The sequence below is a fragment of the Falco peregrinus genome, chromosome 1, assembly GCF_023634155.1.
Source record: "Falco peregrinus isolate bFalPer1 chromosome 1, bFalPer1.pri, whole genome shotgun sequence".
In the NCBI taxonomy this organism is placed as follows: domain Eukaryota; kingdom Metazoa; phylum Chordata; class Aves; order Falconiformes; family Falconidae; genus Falco; species Falco peregrinus.
Genome location: NC_073721.1, coordinates 28,746,318 through 28,771,273, shown reverse-complemented (window position 1 = coordinate 28,771,273; position 24,956 = coordinate 28,746,318). Strand labels below are relative to the sequence as shown.

At 63.5% G+C, this 24,956-nt stretch overlaps 5 protein-coding genes across 11 annotated transcripts; 3 read left to right on the top strand and 2 right to left on the bottom strand.

The window, feature by feature from the left end:
* Positions 1-27: 27 nt before the first annotated feature.
* Positions 28-7,670, top strand: PI4K2A (phosphatidylinositol 4-kinase type 2 alpha). Its single transcript, XM_055800824.1, has 9 exons — positions 28-623; positions 3,128-3,328; positions 3,585-3,716; positions 3,801-3,954; positions 4,557-4,618; positions 5,069-5,168; positions 5,425-5,558; positions 5,849-5,908; positions 6,045-7,670. The coding sequence occupies exons 1-9, from the start codon at positions 165-167 to the stop codon at positions 6,204-6,206; spliced, it is 1,464 nt and encodes a 487-aa protein (XP_055656799.1). The 5' UTR covers positions 28-164; the 3' UTR covers positions 6,207-7,670.
* Positions 7,671-7,822: 152 nt separating this feature from the next.
* On the bottom strand, positions 7,823-8,982 carry AVPI1 (arginine vasopressin induced 1). The gene is made up of 3 exons (XM_055800877.1): positions 8,667-8,982; positions 8,066-8,357; positions 7,823-7,987 (listed from the first exon to the last, which is right to left on the bottom strand). Exons 2-3 carry the CDS (start codon positions 8,344-8,346, stop codon positions 7,921-7,923), a joined length of 348 nt encoding a protein of 115 aa, XP_055656852.1. The 5' UTR covers positions 8,347-8,357; positions 8,667-8,982; the 3' UTR covers positions 7,823-7,920.
* Positions 8,983-9,208: 226 nt separating this feature from the next.
* Positions 9,209-11,828, top strand: MARVELD1 (MARVEL domain containing 1). The gene has a single exon (XM_005239016.4). It carries the CDS (start codon positions 9,329-9,331, stop codon positions 9,854-9,856), a length of 528 nt encoding a protein of 175 aa, XP_005239073.2. The 5' UTR covers positions 9,209-9,328; the 3' UTR covers positions 9,857-11,828.
* Positions 11,829-13,185: 1,357 nt separating this feature from the next.
* On the top strand, positions 13,186-18,696 carry ZFYVE27 (zinc finger FYVE-type containing 27). 7 transcript variants are annotated; one of them, XM_055800858.1, is made up of 12 exons: positions 13,187-13,552; positions 13,625-13,695; positions 13,765-13,951; positions 14,134-14,229; positions 14,418-14,530; positions 15,270-15,400; positions 15,745-15,816; positions 15,982-16,002; positions 16,211-16,355; positions 16,661-16,755; positions 17,544-17,625; positions 17,849-18,696. In XM_055800858.1, exons 1-12 carry the CDS (start codon positions 13,356-13,358, stop codon positions 17,911-17,913), a joined length of 1,275 nt encoding a protein of 424 aa, XP_055656833.1. In that variant the 5' UTR covers positions 13,187-13,355; the 3' UTR covers positions 17,914-18,696. The 7 variants fall into 7 exon arrangements, with proteins under 7 accessions (XP_055656806.1, XP_055656833.1, XP_055656819.1 ...); XM_027788970.2 differs by having other exon boundaries at positions 13,190-13,552; positions 16,661-16,707; XM_055800831.1 differs by having other exon boundaries at positions 13,186-13,552; positions 13,625-13,951.
* A 2,374-nt stretch (positions 18,697-21,070) lies between these two features.
* On the bottom strand, positions 21,071-24,124 carry SFRP5 (secreted frizzled related protein 5). The gene is made up of 3 exons (XM_005238947.3): positions 23,427-24,124; positions 22,705-22,782; positions 21,071-22,235 (listed from the first exon to the last, which is right to left on the bottom strand). Exons 1-3 carry the CDS (start codon positions 23,956-23,958, stop codon positions 21,895-21,897), a joined length of 951 nt encoding a protein of 316 aa, XP_005239004.2. The 5' UTR covers positions 23,959-24,124; the 3' UTR covers positions 21,071-21,894.
* Positions 24,125-24,956: the final 832 nt, after the last annotated feature.

The window sequence follows — 24,956 nt, the reverse complement described above, 5'->3', positions numbered from 1 at the left end:
CGCCGGCCCCCTCGCCGGGGGGGCCGGCGGACCCCGCCGCGGCCCGGCGGTGCGGGGCGCCTCCGGGTGCGCCTCGCCCGGCGTCGCAGCTGCAGCCGGCCCCGCGGCGGGCGCGGCTCACACGGCCCCGCCCGGCCGGGGCGTGGCGGGGGGCGGAGCGGCCGATGGGGCGCGGCGGCGCGCTGACGCGGACGGCGCGGCGGGGCCGGGCGGGCGCGATGGACGAGACGAGCCCGCTGGTTTCGCCGGAGCGGGCGCAGGGCCCCGACTACGGGCTGCCGGGGGGCGCCGTGCGCGCCCTCCCGCCCGCCGCTCCGCTGCCGCCTCCGCCCTCCCCTCCCGGCTCCCCCGGCGGCCGCGACCGCGAGCGGCAGCCGCTGCTGGAGCGCGGGGCGCGGGGCCCGGCGGCGGCGCAGGCCCAGGCGCAGGCCCAGGCGGCGGCGCAGGCGCAGGCCCAGGCGGCGGCGGCGGCAGCGGCGCAGCGGGAGCGGAACGACTTCCCCGAGGACCCCGAGTTCGCCGAGGTGGTGCGGCGGGCCGAGCTGGCCAGCGAGCGCGGCATCTTCCCCGAGCGCATCTCGCAGGGCTCCAGCGGCAGCTACTTCGTCAAGGACCCGCAGGGGGTGAGCCGGCCCGGGCCCTCCTGCCCGCCGCGGGGGTGGCCCGCCGCTCCCCGAGGTCTGCTGGCCGGGAGGGGGGCGCTCCCGGGGCAGCGGGGGGTGACTGGCCTGGGGTGGGGCTGGCGGCAGCGGCTGGAGCCGCCCGACCCGGGCTTCCCCGGGGAGAAGCGCGGTGGGGCCGGCGGCGAGAGCGGGCGGCGGCCGTGCCCAAGGAGAAGGGCCGCCCTCCGCCCCGGGCCTGTGCAGCTGCGTCCCCTGACCGCGGTGGCTCCAGCTGGGACTGGGAGCTGGGCTGGGTTTTGGCCTGCGAGGCAGGAGGGAGGCGTCTCCTCTGTGGCTGCGCGCTCGATATAGTCGAGGCAAAGGTCTCGACACCCAGCTGGTCCGCTCCGGGTCTGGCCAGCTGTGTGGCAGCTGTGCCCGTGCCGCTGGCTCCATATGAGCACAGCACTGGGCGGCTTGTCTTGTGACCTGTGGTGCCCAGCCCCATTATCTGAGCTGTTGCTGCTTCCCATGACTCCCTCTCCACATGTGTGCTGGGATGCTTCCTGGGAAGCAGACCTGGGCTCGTTGGTCTCTGGTGTGCCCTAGTTTTCCTGCTCCAGGTGGAGCCTGGCTTCTGGGAGCTGCGGCTGTCAGGTCCCAGCTGAGCTGGCAGGCTCTGGGGCAATACATGCTTCCTCTTCCTGCACCCCTGCTATGTTCCTGCTCCTTCCAGTTGCCCAATATGAGACATGGTGTCACTGGGGTAGGCAGCTGGATGAGCTATCTGGAGGTGGCAGGGCAGAGGCTGCCTGACTGTAGGAGACTTGAGCTTGGCGAGGGCCAGTGGAGGATGCATGCGAGGAGCTAAAGTCTGTATATTTCTGGCCATGTCACCTGGCAGGTCCCCCAGACTGTCCTGCTGTCATTAAATGTGGTGTGTGCGTAGTTTCTGTGGCTGCTGCCCAGGGTTACCAAAACTTCCCTGCTGCTGGCATGGGAGAGAGTGCAGCATACTGCTGTGGCAGGCAGGGCGCGAGGGAACTCAGGGAAAAAACTTTTCTTGTGTCTTCTTCTCTCTGGGTTGCTGGGGCTTGAGCTGTCCCAGCTGGGATGTGCTTCCTCTGCCTTGCAGAAAACAAGCAGACCTGTTTTCCCTGCCAGCACTCCTCCTGGCACAGGTCTGTTTAGAAGGGGATGCTGTGCTGCCAGGCCTCTGGCCTCTGCTTCTGCACTGTCCCGCCTGGCTAGGCCTTGTTCTACTGGATTAGCTCCTCAGAGCACACGACTCTGCTTTCAGAGCTCCCAACAAGCCTCTTGCAGGCTTGTATCCAAGGACGTGTTGGCAGTCATTTGCCTTCACGTGGGGCTGATGAGGGAATTGCCTTCCTGCCTGCCCAGGGGAAGTGGCTCCTCCATGTGATCTGTGGGTGGCTGAAGCGGTCCTGTTCCCTCAAACCCTTCCTCTCTTCTGGTGAACAAACCCCTGTTCCTGCTTGCCCTGGGCTGGCTTCTGGCCCCTGGCAGACTGGGATTGCACTGGGGTCCCCTGCTGAGGTGCTGGGACTCATGTCCCACTTACATATTGTGGTAGGAGCTTGGCTTGGGGAAATGCCACCCGCTCAGGCCAGGGCCAGCACCAGCCATGGGGAGGAGGGCTGGTCACACATGCTGCTGAGTCACCCCAGAGCAGGGACTTCCAGCCTGGAGCTACTGTGCAGTCCCCCAGGGAAGCCTGGCCTGTGGAGGCAGGTGGCCTTGCTCCTGTCCCGACCCTTGTCTCAGTTGTGTGTCTTGGTAGTGCTGGTTTGGTGATAGTGCAGCACCTAGCACAAGGCTTCTGTGCCCCTTTCAGCAATGGAGTACTTGTGCTGGTGTCCCCTCTACTGGGTTGGTGTGTGTGAGACTGGATTGAGGGGCTGGTGGCTGGTTTGGAGCTGTCAGAACCCTCTTGCCCACTGTATACCCATAGAGCCAACCACTCTGCTGTCTCTAGCTGGCCCACCAAGCACAGAGCCCTGGGCTCCCTGGGAGTCCTCCAGCTGCTCAGCTGTTCTGGTCCTCCTCTGATCAGTTTGGGATCAGCTCCATTCAATGGATTTTGGAGTGAGGGCAGGGGTTGCTATCTTCCTCTCCTGTGTGGACGTAATGAGTGGTGGGAAGCAGCAGCTCTTCCCAGCCATCCAAAGGTTGCTGGGATGGAACTGGGATGTTTACCAGGGGGCAGCATCATCACTGGTGTCTTTTGGGACAAGGAGGGTGTGTGAACTGGGTATGAAGGTTGTTTGGGCAGCACCCTGCTCTCATGGGATGGGGCACTGACTGGGGAAGGGTCCCTTCCAGCCCCTGCCTGCCTCTCTCCCAGGAGCTGTGGGGTCTTCTTGGTCCCAAGGGCTAGTTATTGCCCCAGTGAGGGGCTGTTCTGGGCCCATTTCTGAGTGTCCCCGCTGAGGGCTGGCTTGGAGGGGAGTGTCCCGACTGCCAACTACTTTAAGTCAGCCCTCCTCTCTTTCTCCCACTCACAGAAAATCATTGGTGTCTTCAAGCCCAAGAATGAGGAGCCGTACGGGCAGCTGAACCCCAAGTGGACCAAGTGGCTGCAAAAGTTGTGCTGCCCATGCTGCTTTGGGAGAGACTGCCTTGTCCTCAACCAGGGTTACTTGTCGGAGGCGGGCGCCAGCCTGGTGGACCAGAAACTGGAACTCAGCATTGTTCCTCGCACGAAGGTGAGGGGACAGCTGCTGGGATCTTGTCCCAGGGAGGCTTTTATCTGCTTCTGCACAGCTCTGCTTGTGCCTTGTCTTGTGGCACTGCTCGCCTCAGATGTGTATTGAGAACTCTGGACCGGGACTGCTCCTGCCGAAGCCATGGGGATCCTCATGCTGGGCAGAGTCATGGGAAATACTGTGTCTTGGTTTTATCAGCCAGTCCTGTGGCAATTGCCAGGTGCCCCTGCTGACATCTGCACTCCTGTCCCTCCAGGTGGTGTATCTAGCCAGTGAGACCTTTAACTACAGTGCCATTGACAGGGTGAAGTCCCGAGGGAAGAGGCTGGCCCTGGAGAAGGTGCCGAAAGTCGGCCAGCGCTTCAACCGCATTGGTTTGCCGCCCAAGGTAGGGCTGCTGGCCTCTGCACCTGCCTCCTGCTGCTGCTTCTTCCTCTGTGGCCTCCTGTAATGCAGCTTCTCCTTGCTTCAGGTGGGCTCCTTCCAGCTGTTTGTGGAAGGCTACAAGGATGCTGACTACTGGCTGCGGCGGTTTGAAGCTGAGCCACTCCCAGAGAATACCAACCGGCAGCTGCTGCTGCAGTTCGAGCGGCTGGTGGTGCTGGACTACATCATCAGGAACACCGGTAGGGCCAGCTGCCTGGCGTGAGACACTGCCTGCTCCTTCACGTCCTGCCAGCTGGAAAAAAGGGAGGGGGGCAGGGACTTGGCATCTCTTCCCGGCATCCAAAACTCCTCTCAACACCACTTGGTTGCTGCCAGGTGGCAGCTGCCTCTGGGTAGAGTGCAGCTGCTGTGGCTGTCCACCACTGTGGCTGTGCTCTGGATGCTGGCCTGCATTCTGGGAGGTCTGGATCCAGCACAGTGCTAGAATGAAAGTTTGCTAGTTGTGGTTGTGAGGATCCAGGGACATCTGGAGATTCAGCACCTGACTGTGCCTCAGTATCCCATCTCATGCTGAGCTTCTGAGCTCCTGCCAGGCTGGAAAGGGTCGAGGTAGCTCACAAGAGAAAAGTCCCAGAGTGCTAGGGATATGTGGACCTCTCCGGTCTCCAGAGCTGGTTGTGTGGAGGTTGATGTGGCTTCCCAGGCTTGCAGCAAGCTCAAGGGCTCTGTGCTAGAGTTTGGGCCTAAAACTGGTCATCTGGGTCAGAGGAGGAGTGATTTTCTGCCCGGTGTGGTGCAGGCAGACCGTGGTGCTGACACAGCTGGTTTTATCTCCCTTCAGATCGGGGCAATGACAACTGGCTCATCAAGTATGACTGTCCCCTGGACAGCGCTGGCGTGCGGGTGAGTAGCATTTCCCGGGCCGTGGCTCCACAGGCAGCTCTATTCCTGCAAGCTGCCTGCGTGGCAGACAAGCTGGGAATTTCCTAGCTGGCTTGGGTTTCTGAACATTTGGAGGCCTGATCTTGTCTCCTGGGCCTTTCGTTGCCCTCTGTGTCAGTGGTTTGTGTCCTAGTGGGACTTTGTGAGGAGGCAGATGGGCTCTAGGGGAGAAGATGGTGTTGCTGGACCTGTGCATCCTTGGGGTGAGGCCTGTCGGGGGAGCAGCTTTGTCCCCTTCCCACACAAAGCAGATGGTGTTTCCCTGCGGGCCAGGGGCCGTACTATGGGCAAGAGGCTGCTGTGCCTCTGCGGTAGCCAGGGCAAAGATCCTGGCAGTGGGGCTGCAGGTTGTGAGAGGGGGACTGTTCCTGCTGGGGTGGCCTCCTTGTGACATGCTCCACTTCCTTCCAGGACAGCGACTGGGTGGTGGTGAAGGAGCCCATCATCAAGCTGGCTGCTATTGACAATGGTTTGGCCTTTCCCTTGAAACACCCGGACTCCTGGAGAGCATGTGAGTCCCTCAGGCTGTGCCAGGGCACTCTGACAAGCTGTACAACTCTGTGCTCCAGCATCCTCCTTAAGGGCTGGAGAGGGCTGGGGCTGTCCCTCTGCAAACATTCTGGGTTTGTGGGCAGCTCCACCTCAGCACAGGCTGTAGGAAACGAGTGTTAGACCCTGTGTCCCAAATTCAGGTGATCTGGCAGCCAGGACATGTGGCACCATCCTTTGCCTTCCCCAGCTCTAATGTCTCCTGCTTCCTCCCACAGATCCGTTCTACTGGGCATGGCTGCCCCAGGCCAAAATCCCCTTTTCACAGGAGATCAAGGACCTGATTCTTCCCAAGATCTCAGACCCCAACTTTGTCAAGGACCTAGAGGAAGATCTGTATGAGCTCTTCAAGGTGAGCTAGGGGAGTGGATGAGGATGCTTCAGGAGGAAGGAAAGTGGGGATGGTGTTGGGGAGCTCCCTGTCAAGGCTACAGGGGACAGAAAGGTGGCCAAGCTCCTGACTGTTTCTGGGCTGAGGCATAGCAGGGTTATCCCTCTGCCACCCGCTGAAGATTCAGTGTGGGGAGAAGCAGGAAACCCATGGGACAGGAGGAGGGAAGCTTGCTTGGGGAATAGACGTCTCTTACATGGGTGTGGGGCAGCAGGAGAAACCCACTGTGTTATCTGCTCTGTCTTTTGCAGAAAGACCCTGGCTTTGACAGGGGACAGTTTCACAAACAGATTGCTGTTATGAGAGGCCAGGTAAGCTGTGCGTAGGGAAGGCAGATGAGTGAGGTGTGGAGCCTTGTCTTGCCTGTGTGGCAGGAAGGGCGCAGGGGGGGACAGTCTCTGTTGGTCTGGCAGGGCAGCTCAGGCATTGCTCTGTTGTGTCTGACAGATCCTGAACCTGACTCAGGCGCTGAAAGACGGAAAGAGCCCCCTGCACCTGGTTCAGATGCCACCTGTGATTGTGGAAACAGCACGTTCCCACCAGCGCACTGCCAGCGAGTCCTACACGCAGAGCTTCCAGAGCCGGAAGCCTTTCTTCTCATGGTGGTAGCTGTGGGAGCCGTGAGCAGGGCTTGGCCACCTTGGACTAGCACTGCGAGAGGAGCTGGGCCACTGCTGGCTCCTGTGGCTGAGACTCGACCTTCTGGGTAGAGCGAGCAGGTGCGGCTGGAGGAACCTGCAGCTGAACTGGAGGAGCCAGGCAGGTTGGACACGGCCTCTCCTCAGCTCCGTTGGAGCTTGGTGCCCTGCCTGGGGCAGAGCCCAGGGGGTGGTGTGGGAATCTGCTGGGAGCCATGGTGTGGTGGGACCCTGCCCCTGCCTCCCTTCCTTGGCCTGCGTGCAGTTCTGAGCACCCCTGCGTGGGGCTGGGATGAGCAGGCTGCCCTGGCCAGGATCCGTCCAGCCCTTTACACTAGCCACTGGCCCTTTTCTTCCCCGCTATGCCAGCTGCTGAGCTGGGAAGGTCTGTAGTGGCTATGCCTCCCTCCCTTTCCCTGAGGATTTGCTGTACTCCTCCACTGTCCCTCTTCTGCCCCAACCCTGTGCACGCTGCTTTCCTCAGGGGGAGTTCCTGCTGCCCACTGGTGCAGTGGGGACCGCAATGAACGGCTGTTCTCTGGCTGGGGGCTTGAGGAGGGGATAGAAGGGACAACTCATGGGGCTGGTTTGGGTGCTGTTAGGCACTAAGGAGAAAGAGGTGCTGGTTTGTCCTTGTGAAGAGCAGGCAGCTCTGGGAGGGGCTGTAGCTTAGTGCCTGCCCTGTGGGAGCCCCCGCCTCCAAGCTGGAGAGGGCTGAGGGTGGGTGCAAGCACCCTCTCTCTCTCTGCTGCCCCAGTCCATCCCTCCTGGGTCTCCATGGCTGCTCTTGCTTGGCTTTTGCCCCTGCTCCCAGCAAGCCCCCTGGCTGCTGTGCAGCCAGCATGGTGCCAGCCTTGTCTGTGCCTAGAGGCCCCCTGAGGGGCAGGGGGCTGCTGGGGAAGAGCCAGAAGGGCTCTTCTACTGCATGGGTGGGAGGTGTGATGGGAGCACTGGGGGGCCAGCATGGGCTCCTGGCTGCCCCGGTGCTGACAATCTCGCAGGCCTGCTGTGGGTGGGTGAGGCACCGAGCCACTCTCTCTCCAGAAGCTGCTGAGCTTGCATTGTATAAAACGGTACCAGGGCTGCTGCCTGCATCTGCTTGCCTTGAGCTGCGGTTTCTCTTGCTGCTGGGGGAAACTGGTGTTGGGTCTCACTGTCCTGCCAGCCCATCTTTGCGGGGAGCAGAACACCAGGTGGGTTGGAGCTTTGGTGGTTGAGCCTGGGAGGGGGAGAGCAGGTCCCTTGTCTCTAGCACCGGGAGGGGGCTCGGCCCTGGCTGTGCAAGCACAAGGGTGGGCAGCAGCAAGACCCCAGCTCCCCGGCCAGACCCAGCTGCATCTCTGACTGACCCAAAATGTATTGTTCTAATGCACTGTAGAAATGTATGTAATGTATTTAAACCATGCAACCGTCTGAATAACAGAGCTGCTGTTCAGCTGGCTACCTCCACGTCTCCCACAGCACCCCGGAGTGGGTTGGGGCTGTGCCCCTTGCACCGGGTCCAGTACAACGGCCTGGACAAAGGTCCTGCCGCGTTGCGGAAAGGCCGGCAGTTGGTAGGGCGCAACCAGAGCCTCACGCAGCCGCCAGCGTTCACTTTTTATTTTATTAAACATCGACCCCTGTCCGGCGCGCTTAGTGTCCTCGGAGAGCCCGGCAGCTCTGCTCTTCTGCGGCCCGGCCAGTCAGCGCTGGTACGTGGACCCCAAGGGCGCCTGGGTCCCGCGGCCGCCCTCTGGCTCCTCCGCAATCCTGCAGGGAAGATGCGTGCGTTAGCGGCGCGGCCCGGCGGCGCTTCCGCGGCTCCCCGCCGTCCCGGTCCGCACCTACCGCAGGCGGCCGAAGCGTCGCAGCGCCGCCATCCCGCTGCCGGGCCGGGCCGTCCGCCGCCGGAGCCGCCGCAGGGCCCGCGCCATGCGCCGCTGCCCCGCGTACCGCCAGACGAGGCGGGCGCGCTCCTCGGGCCGCTCGGCCCCGCCGCTCTGGAACAGGCTCCGCAGCTCCGGGAGCCCCACGCCCTGGAAGATGTTGGCCGATGCTCGCTTGCGGCCGCAGGCTGCCGGCGCCGTCTGCCCTGGAGGGTCGCTCGCTACCGACGCGGGCGTGCCCATGGCCCCGGCCGCTGCGGGCACCGGAAAGACGGCGTCAGGCTCCGCTCCGCTCCCGCCGCCCGGCCCGACCCGCCTCTGCCGGAGGCCGGCGAGGAAAGGGCAGGCGACGGGGCGACGCCGCGCCGCGGCCGCAGGGAGGGGGCGGGCCGGGGTGCCGGGCAGGAGGCCAGCCGCGCGGGCGGGGCCGCCGGGAACGCGGGAGGCGGCCGGCTAGGGCCGGCGCACGCAGGTCCGGTCCCGCCCCGCCGGTGCCCGGGGCGCTGGGCCCCGCCGTGACCCACTTTCTCCCCGCTCCGCGCCCGCCGGCCCCCGGCACAGACCTGGCGGTGGCGGATCGGCGCGGGTCTGCCGGGTGGCCGCTGCGCTCCCGGGGCCGCCTCGCGCCGCCGCACCGGGATCCCGCCGCCGCCGCGTGCCCCGTTCATTCACCCGCCCCGCCAATCCGCGCCCTCCTCCCGTCGCCGGGGCCAATCGACGCCCAGGGGCGCGGCCGCACCGCCTCTCGGGGGGGGGGGACACGTGGCGCAAGTGACGTAAATAGGCGGGGGCGTGGCGGGCCCGGCCCCGCCTTCGGGCGGAGCCCCGGCGCGCGTCACGTCGAGGGGGAATCCCGGGTGACGTAGGGGGGAGCCCCGGCGCGCGCCCCCCGCCGGCCGCCGCACGGGGTCCCGGCGCGCGGCCCCGCCGGACCCGGCCGCCCCGCCGCCGCCGCCGCCTCCCGCGCCCGGCGGTGCGGCCACCCCTGCAGCGGCGGGACGGGAGGGGTGCGGCGGCCCCCGCCGCCGTCCGCGGCGGCCCGCGGGTGTCCGGTGGGCCGGCGGGAGGCGCGGCGGGGCGCGGGGGCGGGGCGGGGAGGGGAGCAGAGAGGCCCCGCGCGGGGAGGACCGTTAGGCGCCAGATGTTTGGCAGCGGCCGGGGGAGGAAGTCGCTGCCGGGGCCCTGAGTCCCGCCCGAGCCGCGCCGGAGCACGCAGGGCCCCGCCATGGCCCGCACGGCTCCCCCGGCAGTGCCACCGCCCCCGGGGCCGCCGGCCCGCGGCTCCCTCAGTCTGCACCGTGCCTACCTGCGGAGCCCGCTGGGCCTGCTGCGCCTGGGGCAGCTGGCGCTGGGCGCTGCCTTCTGGGTGACGGTGGCGGCTCACAAGTACGAAGGAGCGGCCCACTTCGCCCTCTTCGCTGCCGTGCTGGTCTGGCTTCTCACCCTGGCCCTCTTCGGGCTGAGCCTGCTGGGGCGCTGGGCGCTGGTGCCCTGGCTGGGCTCCCGCTGGCTCCTCACCAACCTGGTGCACGACCTGGCGCTGGGCGTGGGGCTCTACGCAGCTGCCACTGGCATCATGGGCTACAAGGCTGGGCAGAGAAGCTATTGCAACCTGCCGGGCTACAGCCAGCACTGCCTCTACGGCGCCTACCTGAGCGCCTCCGTCTGCGGGGGCATCGCCGCCTGCCTGTACCTTTTCTCGGGGCTCTACTGCCTTTCACGGCGCTGCCAGGACCAGCGTGACATCATCTGAGACTCCATGGCGCTCGGCTCCCCTTCTTCTCACCCGCGGACAGAGCGCAGCCCCCCTTCGGGACAAAGTGACCCTGCAGCCCCATCCCCTCCCGGCTGAACGCACCGCGCTTCCTCCAGGGACTCCTGCGCAGATGGACGAATGGACAGAGGCCTTCCCCGAGCATGGCTTCCTCTGCATCCCGCCCAGACAGTGTGGACACCCAGCTGCTGCACAGGCCCCTCTCCCAGCCCTGGACAGACGTAGGTTATTGCAAGTGGAAGGACCCCAGCGGAGAGCCCTTCAGAGGGACCCCGAACTCTGGGAGGCCCCTAGGGCCCGTGCCCAACTTCCCTGCCCCCAGCCTTGCAGATGCTGCATGCTCAGGTGGGTGCCAGCCTGTCCCTGGGGCGGAGGTGGACTGGCCTGGGGGAGCTGAGCTAGGGGCAGTGGCAAGTAGTGAGGCTGGGTGGGCGTAAACACGCCACCCCCCCCCCAACCCTCTGGCAGCCCCTTCCTGCCATTCCCAGCTGCGCTGTGCCTCCACAGTTCCCTAAGGGAGGCTCTGATCTCCGCTTCCCCAGCCCGGGCCCCTCCTCCTGTCTGGCCTGAACATGTCTGCCGTCTTGCCAGAGCCCCGCGGGGCTCAGCCCCTCCCTGCCCCGCACTCTGGGGATGTGGAGACACCCAGGTCCTGCACAGCCTGGCACGGCATCCCCCCGGCCCGCCGGGCACGCTGTCCTGTTTGGGGACTAAGCCTGTGCAGGGCAGCAAGGCCTCCATCACTGCAGGGCGAGGGGAGGGGCGAGCCGGGGCATAGCCTGGTCCTGTGACCCTGGGCAGGGGGTGAATTCCTCCAGCCCTGAGGTTCATACTGCCCCGGGACAGGGCAGGTGCCCCTGGGGTTGAAGGAGCGGGGCACCGGCTTGTTCTCTCCCGTTGCCCTCCTGCAGCGAGGTTCATGGCTCTGAGCCACTCGGAGCCACCGAGCCTGCCCTGCGGCCTGGCTGCTGTGACAGGGGCAGGCACGACCTTGCTGGTGGTGCTGGAAACTGCTCTGCAGCCCTGCCTGGCTTTGCAGCCCTTGGTTTATCATCCCAGAAAACTCTCATGTCGGGACTCTCTGGCTCCATCTCGGGGCCCTGCGCTGCCTGGAGACCATGGTGAGGTGGAGGGCAAGGGTGAGCATAGCAGCATGGCAGTACTGGGTGGCTGCTGGCACCGTGTCAGCAGGGGAGCTGGGGCCAGGCATTGCAGGGACACAGCCTGTCTTGGGGAACAGGAGAAGAGGACACCAGCAACGGGGCCAATCCCACGCTGGATCAGCCTCCACAGCCTGCCAGGTGCCAAGCCCTGAGGACGCTGTGTAGGGCTGACGGGAGCAATGGGCAGCCAGAGACTGGGAATTTTTGGAGGAGCACCACACTGGGGCTGCCCTGACACAAGACCTCCTCGCTTTGCCTAGAGGCAGGTCCTCTCCATCGCTCCTGGTTCAAGGGAGGGTCTGTCCCAATCTCTGCGTGGGCTTGGACTGGTAGGATGGGTGTCCCCAGCAGCTGGCTGCGGGCTCTGGCTGTTGCCTGGGGTTCCCTGGTGCCTTTTTTTGAGGTGGAAATCAGCAGCCATGATCCCCTTGGAGCTTGGAGGGGTCTGGAGTTGGCACTGGGTCACCGCTTCCATCACGAGGTGCTGCCCCAGCTGATCCCTCCTCATGCTCGGGGGCCCTGCCAGCCCCCAGGCCACCTACCCCTTCTCTGGGCAGGATGTGCTGTCTCTATCTGTGTCAGGGCTGGTCCCTGATACTGCCTGCCCATACCTGCTCCAGTGCAGCCCCTGGCCCAGGCTGCCCAAAATGCCCAGCGGGGCTCCTGCCACCACAAGTGCCTTTTCTTGGCTTTCTGCAGCCCTGCCTGTCACACTGGCTCTGTCCCCCTCCAGACCTCCCTCTGGTGCCTATGGAATCACTTTCCAAATAAAGCAACGTTGGCGCTTATGGGTGTCTGGGGCTTTGTTTCAGGGCTGCGACCTGCTGGGGATGGGGTCTGAGCTGAAATCACACCTGGCTCTATAGGCCTGTGCCCTGGGGTCTCCTGTCCCTAGCCCCACTGCCCCCTCCAGAGACGGGGCACAGCCTGGTGCTCATGTGGGTGCTGCGTGTGGGCACCTCCCACCACACAGTAGTGCAGAGGGAGGCCAAGTCCCTGGGGCTGCGGCTGCAGGGACTCACCGGGGACAGGATGGAGCTGCATTCCTATGAGCTTCATCACTCTGGCCTGAAAGGGCTCTCTGTGCCGGGTCCAGGGCGCTGCTGGGTAGTTGTGCCCACGCTGCCGGGCCACTGGAGAGCTGGGGGCAGGCTGGGGGCAGCCAGCATCTCCTGGGGCTGGCTTCAGCCCTGGGCCACAGTCTCGGGACAGGGATAAGCTTTGGAACTCTACCTGCAGCTGGGGTGCCACTGGGCTGCCCACCCCTCTGCCTGTGGGACATGTACCCTGCTCACCAGAGGCTGTGGGCAGCAAACAGCAGTGTCGAGCACTGCACTGCCCTCATAGCTCGAGGGCTGGCATAGGGTTCTAAGAAGGTTACATGGAGTATTATGGGATGGCACACACCCCCTCCCCTTTTGGCATCAGATGCAGCCTGGGGTCCCCAGAGCATCCCTGGGAGCCAGCAGTCCTGCCCTACTGCAAGCACCTGGCAGGACAGCCTGTGGTGCCTGGGGCGGTGGGAGCAGGACTGCAGGCTGCTGTGCAGGGCAATGCCTGCACAGCCAGGCCTGGGCTGTTCTGAGGGCACGGAGGGGCAGCAGACAGGCTGCCAGCCACGCTCACAGGCCTGGGGGTAACCCCCTGCTCCCTCCCAGGGAACCCCGGTGTGGGGCAGCTGCCTGGTCTCTCCCTGTGGAGGGGTGCCCCAGCAGTGGAGCCCACGGGGACAAACCCACAGTGCCCCAACAGGGCTGGGAGCAGGCTGTGCCGAGACCTGGGCTGGGACTGAGCCCTGGACCAGGATCAGACCCGCATCAGCACCAGACCCGGGCTGGGCCTGAGCCCCAGATCAGCGTCAGTCCAGAATCGGTGCCCAGCCCCGGACCGGCCCCAGACCGGGACTGAGCCCCGGACCGGCCCAGACGCGGATCGGGACCGGGCCGGGACCCGGATCAAGGCCGAGACCCGTATAACGGCCGGCCTCACCAGGCCCGCGTCCCGGCCCCTGACTGGCCCCGAGCCCCAGGCCCAGACCGGTGGCAGGCCCCGGAGCACCCCCGCGGGCCCCAGTACCAGCACGTACCGGGGCAGAACCGCTCCCGTTTCCGGGGCCGCGGCCTCTTCCGCCCCGTAACTCGCGCAGGGGGCGGGGCTTCTGCCGGCGCTCTCTAGCTCGGCTCTTCTGATTGGCTGCGTGCCAGCGCCGCGGGTGAGGTCAGGGCGCACCTGGCCGCCGCACGGAAGCGCTGTGTGGCGTAGGGCCGAGCGCGGCGGCGGGCCCGGCCCGGCCCGTTCTGTTCCCCCGGCTCGGCATGCAGGCGGTAGAGCGGGACGGGGCGGCAGGCGGCCCCGATGGGGCGGCGGGGAGTGGTGAGGCCCCGCCGGAGCCGCCGCCGCCCAGAGCCGCCGCCGCTTTCGACCTGCTGGAGCTGGTGCGGAGCTACCGGCGGCTGGAGCTGTACCTGGAGCCGCTGCGGGACGCCGCCGAGGGCGTCCGTTCCCTCCTGCGGTAGGTGCGCGCTGGGCCGGGGCCGAGCCCGCCCTCGGGGCCTCGCGTCCCTCACCCTCCCTCTTCCCGCAGGTGGCAGCGGCCCGTGTGCTCCCTGCTGGTCTGCCTCGGCCTCAACTTCCTCCTGCTCACCCTGGGCCAAGGTGCGTGCGGCGGCGGGGGCCGGTCCCCTCCCGGCGCCCCCCGCGCTGACGCTGTCCCCCCTCTTCCAGCCGCCTGGTACTCGGTGCTTGCCCTGCTGGTCGCCGTGCCGGCCCTGCTGGGCTACCTGCAGGAGTCGTGCCGGGCCCGGCCCTCGGAGCCGGAGCTGGAGCGCAGGCGGTACCACAGCGTGCGCCGGGAGGACCTGCGCAGGGTGCAGCTCTCGCGGCAGGAGGCCATCGCCCAGGTCAAGAGCTTGTGAGTCCCCGGAGCCCTCCCTGCTGCGGGGCTCCTGTGGCCTCTGCGCCTGGGAAGGCTCCTCCGTGGCTGCGGGGGGGCTGCGTTCGTGCCGGTGTGGCCCTCCGTGAACTGCATGACTGTGGGGGAGTCAGAGGATGGGTTTGTTGGGCCTTTTTGCGACTGTGAGGTCTTGTTTGCAGCCTGATCCAGCTGGAGGGGTTCCTGAGTGGGATGTGCTGCACCTGTGAGGCAGTGTACCGCGTACTGTACTGGGAGAACCCTACTGTCTCTTCCCAGTGAGTAGTACCAGGTCAGGCACCCTGCGGTGGGCTGAGCAGGGAGGGGAGCCTGGCTAGGCCTGTGGAGTTGCATTTGATGTGTTTGGCACTTGGAGAGAGCAGGTGGAGGACCATGAAGGAAGGGGGCTTGTACTGTGGTGTGAACTGTTTTTTCTTGACTGCAGTGTCTTGCTGCTCCTTACCAGATTTTATGGAGCGCTACTGGGCACTGTCTGTGTCCTTTACCTGCTGCCTCTCTGCTGGGTCCTGGCCATCTTCAACAGCACTCTCTTCTTGGGTAACACCCAGTTCTACCAAGGTAAAAGACCTTCCTGGAAGTGGCCTGTGTGGGATTGGATGGGGAAAGGCCCTCTGAAGCAGGGATCCTGCCGTGGACCTCTCCCAACACCACCATGTGAGCCCAGTGTCCTATGTTGGGCTCTTCCATGGGACCTGAACACCACCAAGGGCGCAACTATGTCCTAGGGATGGTGCTCAGCAGCCCGGGTTGGATGGTGGGGGCCTGGGGCTCAGCTGGGAGAGGTGGGAGCCTCACCTGATGTGCGTCCTGGCCTCGGTGCTGCTTTCTGCTCTCCTCTGTGCTGTGGCAAGCCATGGCCTGGCAATGCAGCCTGTGCGTGAGCATAGTCACCCATCTCCGTCCCTTACCTTGCTCTGCAGGACTTGTAATACTCTTGGTGCCTGTGGCAGTGTATGACGCAGGCTTGAAAACTTGCTGTTGGAGGGGAGGGGAAGAGCTGGAGGTGCTCTCTGTTCTGTGGCATGTGCTGTAGGAGAGCTTGATGAGATCTCTGGCTGAGCTGTGACTAAGGCCCCTGCTTTTTCCTATCCTGAGCTGGGCCAGGTGGTGGAGAGGGTTCCTTGTTACCCTAACTCTGCTTTGTGAGCGGAGGGTGGCTTAGGTTACCTGATGGGTGAAGGTTGTATGTGTTAGTGTCCCAGTGTGAGCCCTGGAGATTGGCTCTTGCAAATAGCCTTTTGTGTGGTGAGGCTGGGAGAAGTGCCACCCTGCTCCAGATGTGCTTCCCTGTTACCAGTGATAATGGAACTCAAGGCCACAATTGAGCAGTGTGTGGGCACCAAACCCCTTGAGAGCATTCCAGAACCTGCTGAACCCCTGCCAGCTGCTGCCCCGCTGGATCGGACCCCCACACCCACCAGCACAGAGGTGAGACAGGGGCAGAGCTGGTAGTTGTGGGGTGGGAGCTGCACGGTCATCCCTTTGGTCTGACTGTGCCTCTGTCCTTCTACTTACAAACTCCTTCCAGCTGCCAGCTTTGCTGGAAGCCCAGGAGCCCCTCCTGAGTTACTCTGGGGCTGCCTTGCTGTGCTGGAGGCTTGGCTCAGTTCTCTTGCTGCATGTAAGGGTGCACCCTTGGGAGGCAGGGGCTCACCTCACCTTCTGGAATCCTTATCTTCTCATGGGGCTGCTAGGGGCCTGGTCCTTTGTCCTGGAACCTGCGCCAGGGGGTGTGGGGCTACAGCAGGACTAGCTCTGTGAATCTCTTGCAGGACCTTACCCCTGGCAGTGTGGAAGAGGCGGAGGAGGCAGAGCCTGATGAAGAGTTCAAAGATGCTATTGAGGTTTGAGGCTGGTGGAGGTGGGCTGTACCTGCAGGGCAGCTGAGGCGGGAAGGTGTGAGGACCTTGGTGGGCAAGCTGGGTGCTCAGGGAGGGTGGCTGTGGGGCTGGGTGCCTCTGACTCAAATATGTACTGCCTCTCCTCTCTGTCCCATGCTGCGGGAGAAGGAGAACCAGCTACTGGTCATGGTGAGTACTGCCATACCAAGGTGTACGAGAGAAGGGCATCTCCTCCCAGCTGGAGCTGGCAGCCTTTGCCTGGTTTGCTGATGGCTTGTGGTGATGCCAGATGGAGCATCCTGCTTGTTGGGTGCCTATCTCTGGGGTGGGCTGCCCTGCACCCCTTGAGCATGCTCCCAGCCACACCTTCATACTCAGCTGGCTTTGGTCTCTGCAGGAGGATGACGAGAGCTCTCAGTGCTCAGCAGATTTTGACCTCAGCCTCCCGGACAATGGTTTTATGAGCAAAAATGAGGTGATCCGCAGCAAGGTGTCACGCCTGACTGAGCGCCTGCGCAAGCGCTACCCCAGCAACAACTTTGGTAAGGCTGGGAGCGGGTGCTGCTTGAGAGAGCTCAACAGAGTGGTGTCTGTGCTGCTTCTGGTGGTGACCACTGAACTGGGAACAGACAGAGTGGTGTAGTACCTGCTAGGGACATGCTGACATCTCCAGTGATCTGCCCTTTCGATGGGGAGGATATTCCCAGCTGTCTCAGGAAGGGCAAGAATGGGAAGATGCAGCAATGTTGTCTCTGAGCTGAGCCTTTATAACAGCTGTGGGTGTTCCTGTATCTCTTGCAGTCCCAGGCAGCAGAGCCCTGCCTGACCTCTCTTCTCTTTCTTCCAGGGAGCTGCACAGGTTGTGCAGCCACCTTCTCTGTGCTCAAGAAGAGGGTGAGTTTTTGTCTTCTGCCCAGCTTGCTGCCTGCACCTGGGGCAGAGGTGTGTGTGTCTGCCTTGCTTTGGCTTTCTCTGGCAACTTGGGTGGCTGGCCTCAGTCACAGCCCCGCAGCAGATGACCCCAGCTAAGTGCTGGGTGTTGTCACATGCCTAATGGTGCCAGAGATCACATGTGCTGGGGAGCCTTCGTCTATTTGCTCCTTTGGAAGCTGCCTCAGGCCAAACCTGCATGTGCTGGTGTGGAAGGCACCTGCTCTGTGCACTGGTTTAGCCCATTTACCATGGCCTGAGAACTTCTGGTGAAGCAAAGCATGGCTCTGCTTGTGGGAACTAGAGGAGCAAAGGCCATCCTGTTGTCTTATCTGAGCCCATGTGTGTGACACTTGATGCAGTCCTATGGGAAGGATGCATCTCTTGTCCTCTCCTGCTGCCTCCTGTTCTCCAGACTCTGGCACCCTCCCCTTACTCTTGGATTAGTCTTAATACACATCTGGGACTCTCTGGAGCTTGTGTCCCTCCAGGGTTAGAGCATGGGAAGTGACATAAGGTCTTTAAACCTCCTGGACCCTGTGTTCCCAGTCCTTTCTCAAGATGGGCACAGGTTGCCTGTGATGTTAGAACATACTTGAATGCAGATCCAGCATTAGGTCTGGGCAGTTTGTCCAGGTGTTGTTGGCAGATGACCCCTCTGCTGTTGGTGTTGGGGCTTAGGGCTTGCACTCACTCCCTTTCAGCAGGGAATGCTGTTAGCAGTGCTTTGGCACTGGAGTTTGCTGGGGAGGGCTGGGAGTGGGCCTGGAGTAGTGTCTCATCTCCATCTCTCTCCACAGCGGAGCTGCAGTAACTGTGGGAACAGCTTCTGCTCCAGGTGTTGTTCCTTCAAAGTCCCCAAGGCTGTGATGGGAGCTACGGGTGAGTGGAAAGGTCGAGGAGGGCAGAGCTCCTGCTCTCCCCTGAACTCTGCTGCAGGGATTTGCCCCAGCCCTGGTGGGGAGGGTAGATGGGACCAGCCCAGTGCAGTCTGCCTTGGGACAGAGTAGTGATGGGTTTGCAGCTCATGGAGCAGCTCCGTGGCTGGGGTCCCTAGCCCGTAGTGGGGAAGGGTGGCATCTGTGACACCTGCTTTCCTTTCCAGCCCCGGAAGCTCAGAGGGAGATGGTGTTCGTGTGTGCTCTGTGCAACCAGGTGCTCATCAAGTGACTGAAACAGGCCCAGCCAGCTCCTGAGTCCTGCACTACCTGACACCTGGGACAGCAGGCACCCTTGCAGCAGGAGCCTAGGCCGCTTGGTTCCCAGCGTGGCATCACCCTGCCAGAGGATGCTTGTGCTCAGTGCTCTTCCTGCCAGTGCCAGGCTGGGGGAAGACCAGCCTTCCTTGCCATGCAACATCTGCTGCACCAGCTGGGTCCCTGTGGTGCAACATTGCCCACAGCTGTGCCCCAAATCCTGTGGCTGCCCCTCACAGCTGCTGCAAGCCCTGGGTGCTCCCTCGCACTCGCTGCATCCTACCACATACTTGCCCAGGCCCTGCGGCCTGGCTCAGTGATGGAGGAGTCATCCTTCCCACTTATGGTCCTACCTCCACCTCCTGGGTGGGGCAGGACAACCTCAGGGCTCTGTTCCTACCTTTCCCAGTACTGTGCTAGGTGACTGTATTTTTGGGATCAAATCAGAGCTCTGCCTGCATCCCCAGGAGATGTGGTCTTTGGTCTTGGCTCAGCTGAGACCCTGCTGGTTGCTCCAGTGCTCTTCGGCCTCGCTGCCTGCAGGTTTAATCTTTCCCCCCCCCCCCCCCCATGTTTGGCTGTAGTGCAGAGGAGGCAAGAGGGTAAACTTAGGCTGGGCTGTGTGGCCGAGTCTCCAGCTGCGGCGTGAGAAGAGGCACAAGTTGGTGCTGCTCTGTGCACTTAGTGACTGCTGCTTTCTACTACAGATTAATATATAAGTGTATATAGAGAATGACCAATAAATCTCTTGTCCTCAGCTGGCTCCTGTCATGTCCCAGTGAAAGCTGTCCTAGATCACCCTGGCACCTCTCTGGCCTTGGCTGTGCTGTCCTGCAGGTGGTCATGGAGAAAGGGTGTGTGTCTGCCACCAGCTTGCCTTGCTTACTGGGCTTTCCATCTTCTGTCACACGGTGGCCTCATTTGCCCCCTACTCCAGGCTCTGTGCAGCTGCCCGTCCTTGGCGGTGCCAGGGCTGGATCCTGTGGGGCTGGAGCCAGGAAGAAGCTCAGCTCTGGCAGGAGCTGCTGGGCTTCCTCTCTGTCTCCTGGGGCTGCTCCTTCCCCTGCCCTACCCAGGCGGTGGTCCCAGCAGCTGCCTGCATGCACAAGGGTGACCTTTCCCTGTGTGAACAGCAAAGCTCCCAGACATCCCAGGAATGTGACCCTGGCTGCTGTGCAGCTGGGAATGGCCATGGCCTGGGTCCCTGCCAGCCAGCTCCAGCTCTCCCTGGTCAGAACCTCTTGGACTGGCATTGCCCAGTGCCCACATGGCTGTGACACCCACCAGCCTGGGAAGGTGCTGGGGGCGCAGATCCTGCTGCTGATTGTATGCCCCACCAGCATGGGAGTTTGCAGGGGACAGCCCTGGGGACAGCCTGAGCCCTCCTCTCAGCTGTGGGTTTGTAAATGCCTTCCTCGAGCCGTGTGCTGTGGAAATCTGGGGGAATGCTGGACTCTGCAGTGATGATGAGCGTGTCTGAGTTGAGCTGGGTGTGCTCCAAGGCCAGGCTGGGGGGGGGGGGGGCGGGCTGGCATGCAGAGTGCTCAGCAGTTATCGGGAGCAGTGGTGCAGCTTTAAGATTGGGGAGGGGACTGTGTAGCACCCAAAGGGCTGTGGGGGTGTATCTGCAATGGGGCAAGTGCTGGTCTGTGAAGGGGTGGTGGGGTTTGAGCTGTAGAGCTCATATGACCAGCGGCAGGAAGCAGAATGAAGTTACTTGTCTTTTGAGAGAAAACACTTGGAGCAGTAAGTGTGATGTCTGCGTATGTCTGAATGCTCCCTGGAAAGATGCTAATGACAAAAAATACAGAGGGCTACAGATAAACTTGGGCTGTAGGAGATGGGGGTTTATTTGCGCACTTTAAGTTTAGCAGTAAAATGATGTAATTGACGATGTTTATTCCTATGGCTGTGTGCTCAGCAGCCTCGCTCTGAACGTACCTTCTAATGATATTTGAGGGTTTTTTCCCCCCAGGTTTTTTCCACATGGCCAGGTGGAGGGTGGAGGTAGTGACTGCCTGCCCCTGGTGTGAGGCTGTGGCAGGGGCTGGCTGCCCCATGTCCCTGGCCAGCTGTGGGGTGGGGGCATGTCCCCCTGGCTGGAGCAGGATGTGAGTCCCCTTTAGGGCTCTGAGTGGTGGCCAGTGGGGCCATGCTCGAGCAGGGATCACCCTGGTGCGGGGCAGGTGCCCAGTGGCCTTGTCAGCCAGGAGGAGGGTGGGCATAGGCGTCCCATGGCCTCAGTTCCCCCTTTGTCCTGGGAGGCTCCCCTGTGGCAGGGCCAGCTCTGGTGAGAAGCTGCAGTGTCAGGCAGCCAGGCACTGGGTAAATATCCTGGCAGCCACCTTCGTGCCTCCCTCACCCGGCGGGATGGGTGGATGCAAGAATTCACTGGGTAAACAGGATTGGGGTGGGACTGGGGTGGGCTGCCCGCCTTGCCTGCTACCATCAGAGGGGCCAGACTGGGGGCTGCCCTAGTCCCGGTGCTGCTGGGGGAGTCCCAGCTGGTGCAGGTGGGTGGCCCTGGGGAACCTTTTGGGGGGAGCCTTTTGGGAAGAGGCTGTAGGCTGTGGGGTGAGAGATCTGGCAGCTGAGCAGGGCTGGCTGGGAGCCGCAGGCAGGGTTTACGGGTGGTACAGAGGTGGGGTGCCCAGGGGTGGAGGCTGCCTGGTTCAGGATCTGCCCCCTGCTGTGCTTGATGCCAGGTTCTGCACATGCGCCTCCGACTCCCAGCTCGTGGATCTGTCCCCCAGGGGTGACAGAGGGAGAAACCTCTCTGGCAAACACCCTCAGACTCAGCTGTGGGGCTCCAGCAGCAGTGATGGCCCCGTGCCCCCCATCCTTCTCATCTCACCACCCTCCCAGGCTCCCTGAAGTGACAGGGATGCCTGAATCTCCAGTGATGCCTGTGACCGCTGGGAACCTCACCTCCCAGCTTGGCCGGGCTGACCAGCCTCGGGGTCTGGGCACAGCACCTGGAGCAGGGCTAGAGCCAGAGCCCAGTGTCACCCTGCTCCCCCAGGCTGCCCCAGCAGGCAGGACCAGGAGCCCCCTCCCATTCCTCCTGGGGGCCCTGAGGGAGCCCCAAGGGGCAGTTGCCCATGAACCACAGGGAGCCAGACACAGGCATCTCTGAGGCAGAATAATTTACTGTGGTGTGAGTGGGCAAGGGGTGCTTGGGCTGCATCTTGGCAGGGGAGTGTGTGAGGGATGCAGCAGAGCTGGTCTGGGACCTTGGAGGTGGACCCACCCCTCCTGAGTTACGTGGGATGGGCAGGGTGGGGGTGCCGAGGCAGGGTCCATGCTGCTCTGGGCACTTGGTCTTGTTTGTGGAGACAGCAGGGCAGGAGGGACCGGCCGCAGCTGAAGTGGATCCTTGCAAAGGTCGCATAATCCAGAGCTGGTGTGTGAGCTCAAGGTGAGGGCATGGGATGCTTTGGTGGGCTGCAGTAGGGATGTGGCGGAGCTGAGGGTCTGGGGCGTGTTATCAGGGAGCTGGGCAGGGGACGCAGGAGTGCAGGGTAGAGATGCCAGGTGCAGCCAAGGGGTCCCAAAAGAGCCAAGCAGGGATCCTAAGTGCAGGCAAGGGTCCCTGGGGTGCTGGGCAGGAGGCTTGGGAGTAGTCAAGCCTCTCTGGTGCAGACCAGGGTTCACAAGCATGCAGAACATGGGCCTTGGGCAGCCTAAGCTCCTGGGTGTGGGTAGGTGTCCTGAGAGCAGAACAGGGCTCCTAGGGGTACCGAGCAGAGCTCTTAGGAGGGGACAGATGTCCTGGCAGTGGATCAGGGCTCTCACAAATGCAGTTGTGGCTCCTGGGGGTGCAGGGCAGGGCACAGCCAAGGGGCCGAGGGGAGCAGAGCTGGGGTTCTGGGGTGCAACCAGGGATGCCAGGGTGCCAGGGGTGCGGCATCAGGCCAGTGCAGGAGTCCTGAGACAAGGCAGGGTGGGCAGAGCCCTAGTGCTGCCCAGCCCCATAGAGCAGGGGGTGGTAGAGGGGACAGGGGTAGGAGAACATGAACTTGACAGCAAACTTCATCTCCTTGTTGTGCTTCTGCCAGGGGTAGACAGCGAGGAGGAGCAGGCGGCCACCCACCTTGCGGCCCATCACCAGGAAGCTGCCGCTGAGGCTGTCGAGCTGGGGGCAGGGGCAGGTGCCTGCGTTCCTCATATGCAGCACCATTTTCTTGGTGTCCTTGCGCTTGAGCGGGCCCAGCTTCAGCACCTTCTTCTTCTGGGCGGCCACCAGCCGCCGCTCCCCGTTCTCCTCTGTCATTTCCTTGATGCGCATCTTCACCACTGTGTGGGGCAGCCGTGGAGCACAGTTGGGGGGGAGGGGATGAATGCCGGGGGACAATGCTGGGGTGATGCTGGGGGGCAGCCGTGGAGCACAGTTGGGGGGGAGGGGATGAATGCCGGGGGACAATGCTGGGGTGATGCTGGGGGGGGTCTGGGCCAGGTGGCTGTGCAAGACAGGATGCAGCCTGTCCCTGGGGTGGAGCCCAGAAGAGTCTCTGGGGAAGTTGCTGTGTGGGAAGGGGCTGTTGGAGGGGTTCAGCACAAGCTCCCAGTGACCTTCCCAAATGTCCCATTCTGTCTATCCCAACACCCCCACCCCGATGTTCTTCTCCTGTGGTGCACCCATCCCATGCACACAGGGTTCAAGGGAATGGCCTGGGGAGGTGTCCCATGGGGCTGTCCCTATACAACCGTGCCCTCCAGGCAGCCCCTTGTCCGGGGGGACCAGGAAGTGGACCGCAGCACTCACCAAAGTCACTGGAGCACATCTGCTCCATCATGCCATCCGCCTTGTGCTCCATCTCGCACTGGGTGCAGATCTTGGACACTATGGTGAGAGACCAGCCACTGTCACAGCTCCTGCTGATAATGCCTGTCACCTGGGCCAGCTCCGTGGGCACATGCTGGGAGAGCCCCAGCAGCTCCTCTGCTCCCTGGTCAGCTGTGCCAGGGTGGTGTGGGGGGCACAGAGCACCTCACTGGCCAGTGTCCCAGCACCCTACCAGGAGGGAACAGGGTACGGCAGCACCCTCCATTCAAATGCTGACACTTTGGGGCACAGCAGTAGCAGCAAAGGTGGCCCCAGCCTAAAGGGTATCACAGCCCTGATCCTGACTCTGGGCTGCCTTTGGATGATGTCCCCTCCCCTGCCTGAAGGGACAGCCACACTCTGACAGTAGCATGGGGCCAAGACTGCAGGTGCAGGATGCTCTTTGCTGCTGGGGTGGGACCTGGGGACCCTGGGCAGCAAGCGGAGCTGAGGCAAAGCAGCTGGTACTGCTGGTATTGTGTCCGCTCATGCTCTGCTGCAGACAGAGGGTCCTTGGCCAGCACCAGTGCCCTGGACTCGGCTTCGAGGGGTGCAGGGGCTCTGCAAGGGGGCCCTGCATGCGGGTGCCTGGCTGCATGGGGACATGCTGATGGCAGGTGCCCCACGTGTCTCCATCCCAGCACAGTGCCCTTCCCACTTACCTGGTGGCGGTGTGGCTTTGCTGTTCCCGAACTGGACAGCGATGCAGAGCTCATGGTCGGAGGGGAACTTGCCGCAGTGCAGCATCTCGGGCCAGGGGAAGCCGTAGGACTCCATGACGGGGGCACAGGAGTCACGCACCACCTCGCAGAGGGAGCGGCAGGGGTAGACAGGCCGGTCGAGGCAGACAGGGGCGAAGAGGGAGCAGAGGAAGAGCTGGGTGTCGGTGTGGCACTGCTTGGCGAGCAGGGGCACCCAGCTACCAGCCTGCTGCTTGACCTCAGCCATGGTCTCGTGCTCCAGCAGGTTGGGCAGCCGCATGCGCTTGTAGCCCACGTCGCGGCAGAGCTGCATGTCGGGCGGGATGTCGAGGCACTGCGGCTCCCGCCCGTAGAAGCGCCCGTGGGGCAGGCTCTCGGGCTGCCAGCCATAGTAGTCGTAGTGCTGCCCGCTGCCCGGGGACCCCGCCAGCGCCAGCGCCAGCGCCAGCAGTGCTGTGCCCCGGCCACCCGGGGGGCTGCCCGCCTGCGGCATGGCCACTGCCCGCCTGCCGCCACCAGCCGTGCCTGCCGAGCGATGGGAGCGCGGCTCGGCGCTGCCTGCTCCCTTGGCGCCTCCCACGCTCCTGCCCTTTCTAAGGAGCCCAGGGAGGCCTCACCGGCAGCCAATCTGCTCCGGCTGCGGGGCCCCCCCCGGGGCTGGCCCCCCGGCCCCATGCCAGCCTGCCCTGCCGGCCACCCCGCCGCGGCTTGCCCTTCCACCCCGCTGCCCCAGCCCTCCCTCCTCGGGCAGGCAGGTGGGTGCATGCCGCTGCGTGCTACTCGCCCTCCCAGGGACCCCCCCCCCGCACACAGCCCCCTCAGCTCAGCCTAGCTGTGCGTGCCCCTGCAGCACTGCCCTCTGGAACGGCTGGCTCGCCTGCCCTCCTGTCACCAGCCCCCCTGCGCCCGTCCCACCTGGCACCCCAGAGGCATGCCCTGGCATGGAGCGGGGGACCCTGGTTCCTACCTTGTGTCGCCCCTCCCCCCCCCCGGTCTCCTGTGTCTCATTGGGTATGGTTTTAGGGATGCTTGGGGTGCAAGGGTGGAGGAGCCAGAGGCTTCGTGCTGCAGGACTGGGCTCAGCTGTGGTACCCATGTGCCAAGTGCCACATGTGGATCAGTGCCAAGGCAATGCTATGTGTGGGGTCCTTATTGCTTGTGTATGGCCCTGCCAGTACGCACCTCAGGCAGCCCATGGTCTGCTGGGCACAGGCACAGCTGGAGTTACACCTCCCAGCAAAGGGCTTGTGCTCAGGCTCTGCCAGTGCCCAGGGCATGGGTAGAGCTGGAGCCCAAGCAGGGTGAGGGTCCTGCTGGGGCCACATTCCCCCATCCCCTTGGAGATGGGCTGGGCTGGGGGGTGCAAGGCTCAAGACCCCACTAGAAACCCATTTGTCTGCAGAGGTTATCTGGGGCACCCCCTTCCTTTCCCACGATCGATGCCCCTGCCTGGTCAACGGGCTCTGGGACGCCTCTGGCCCCTGCCCAATG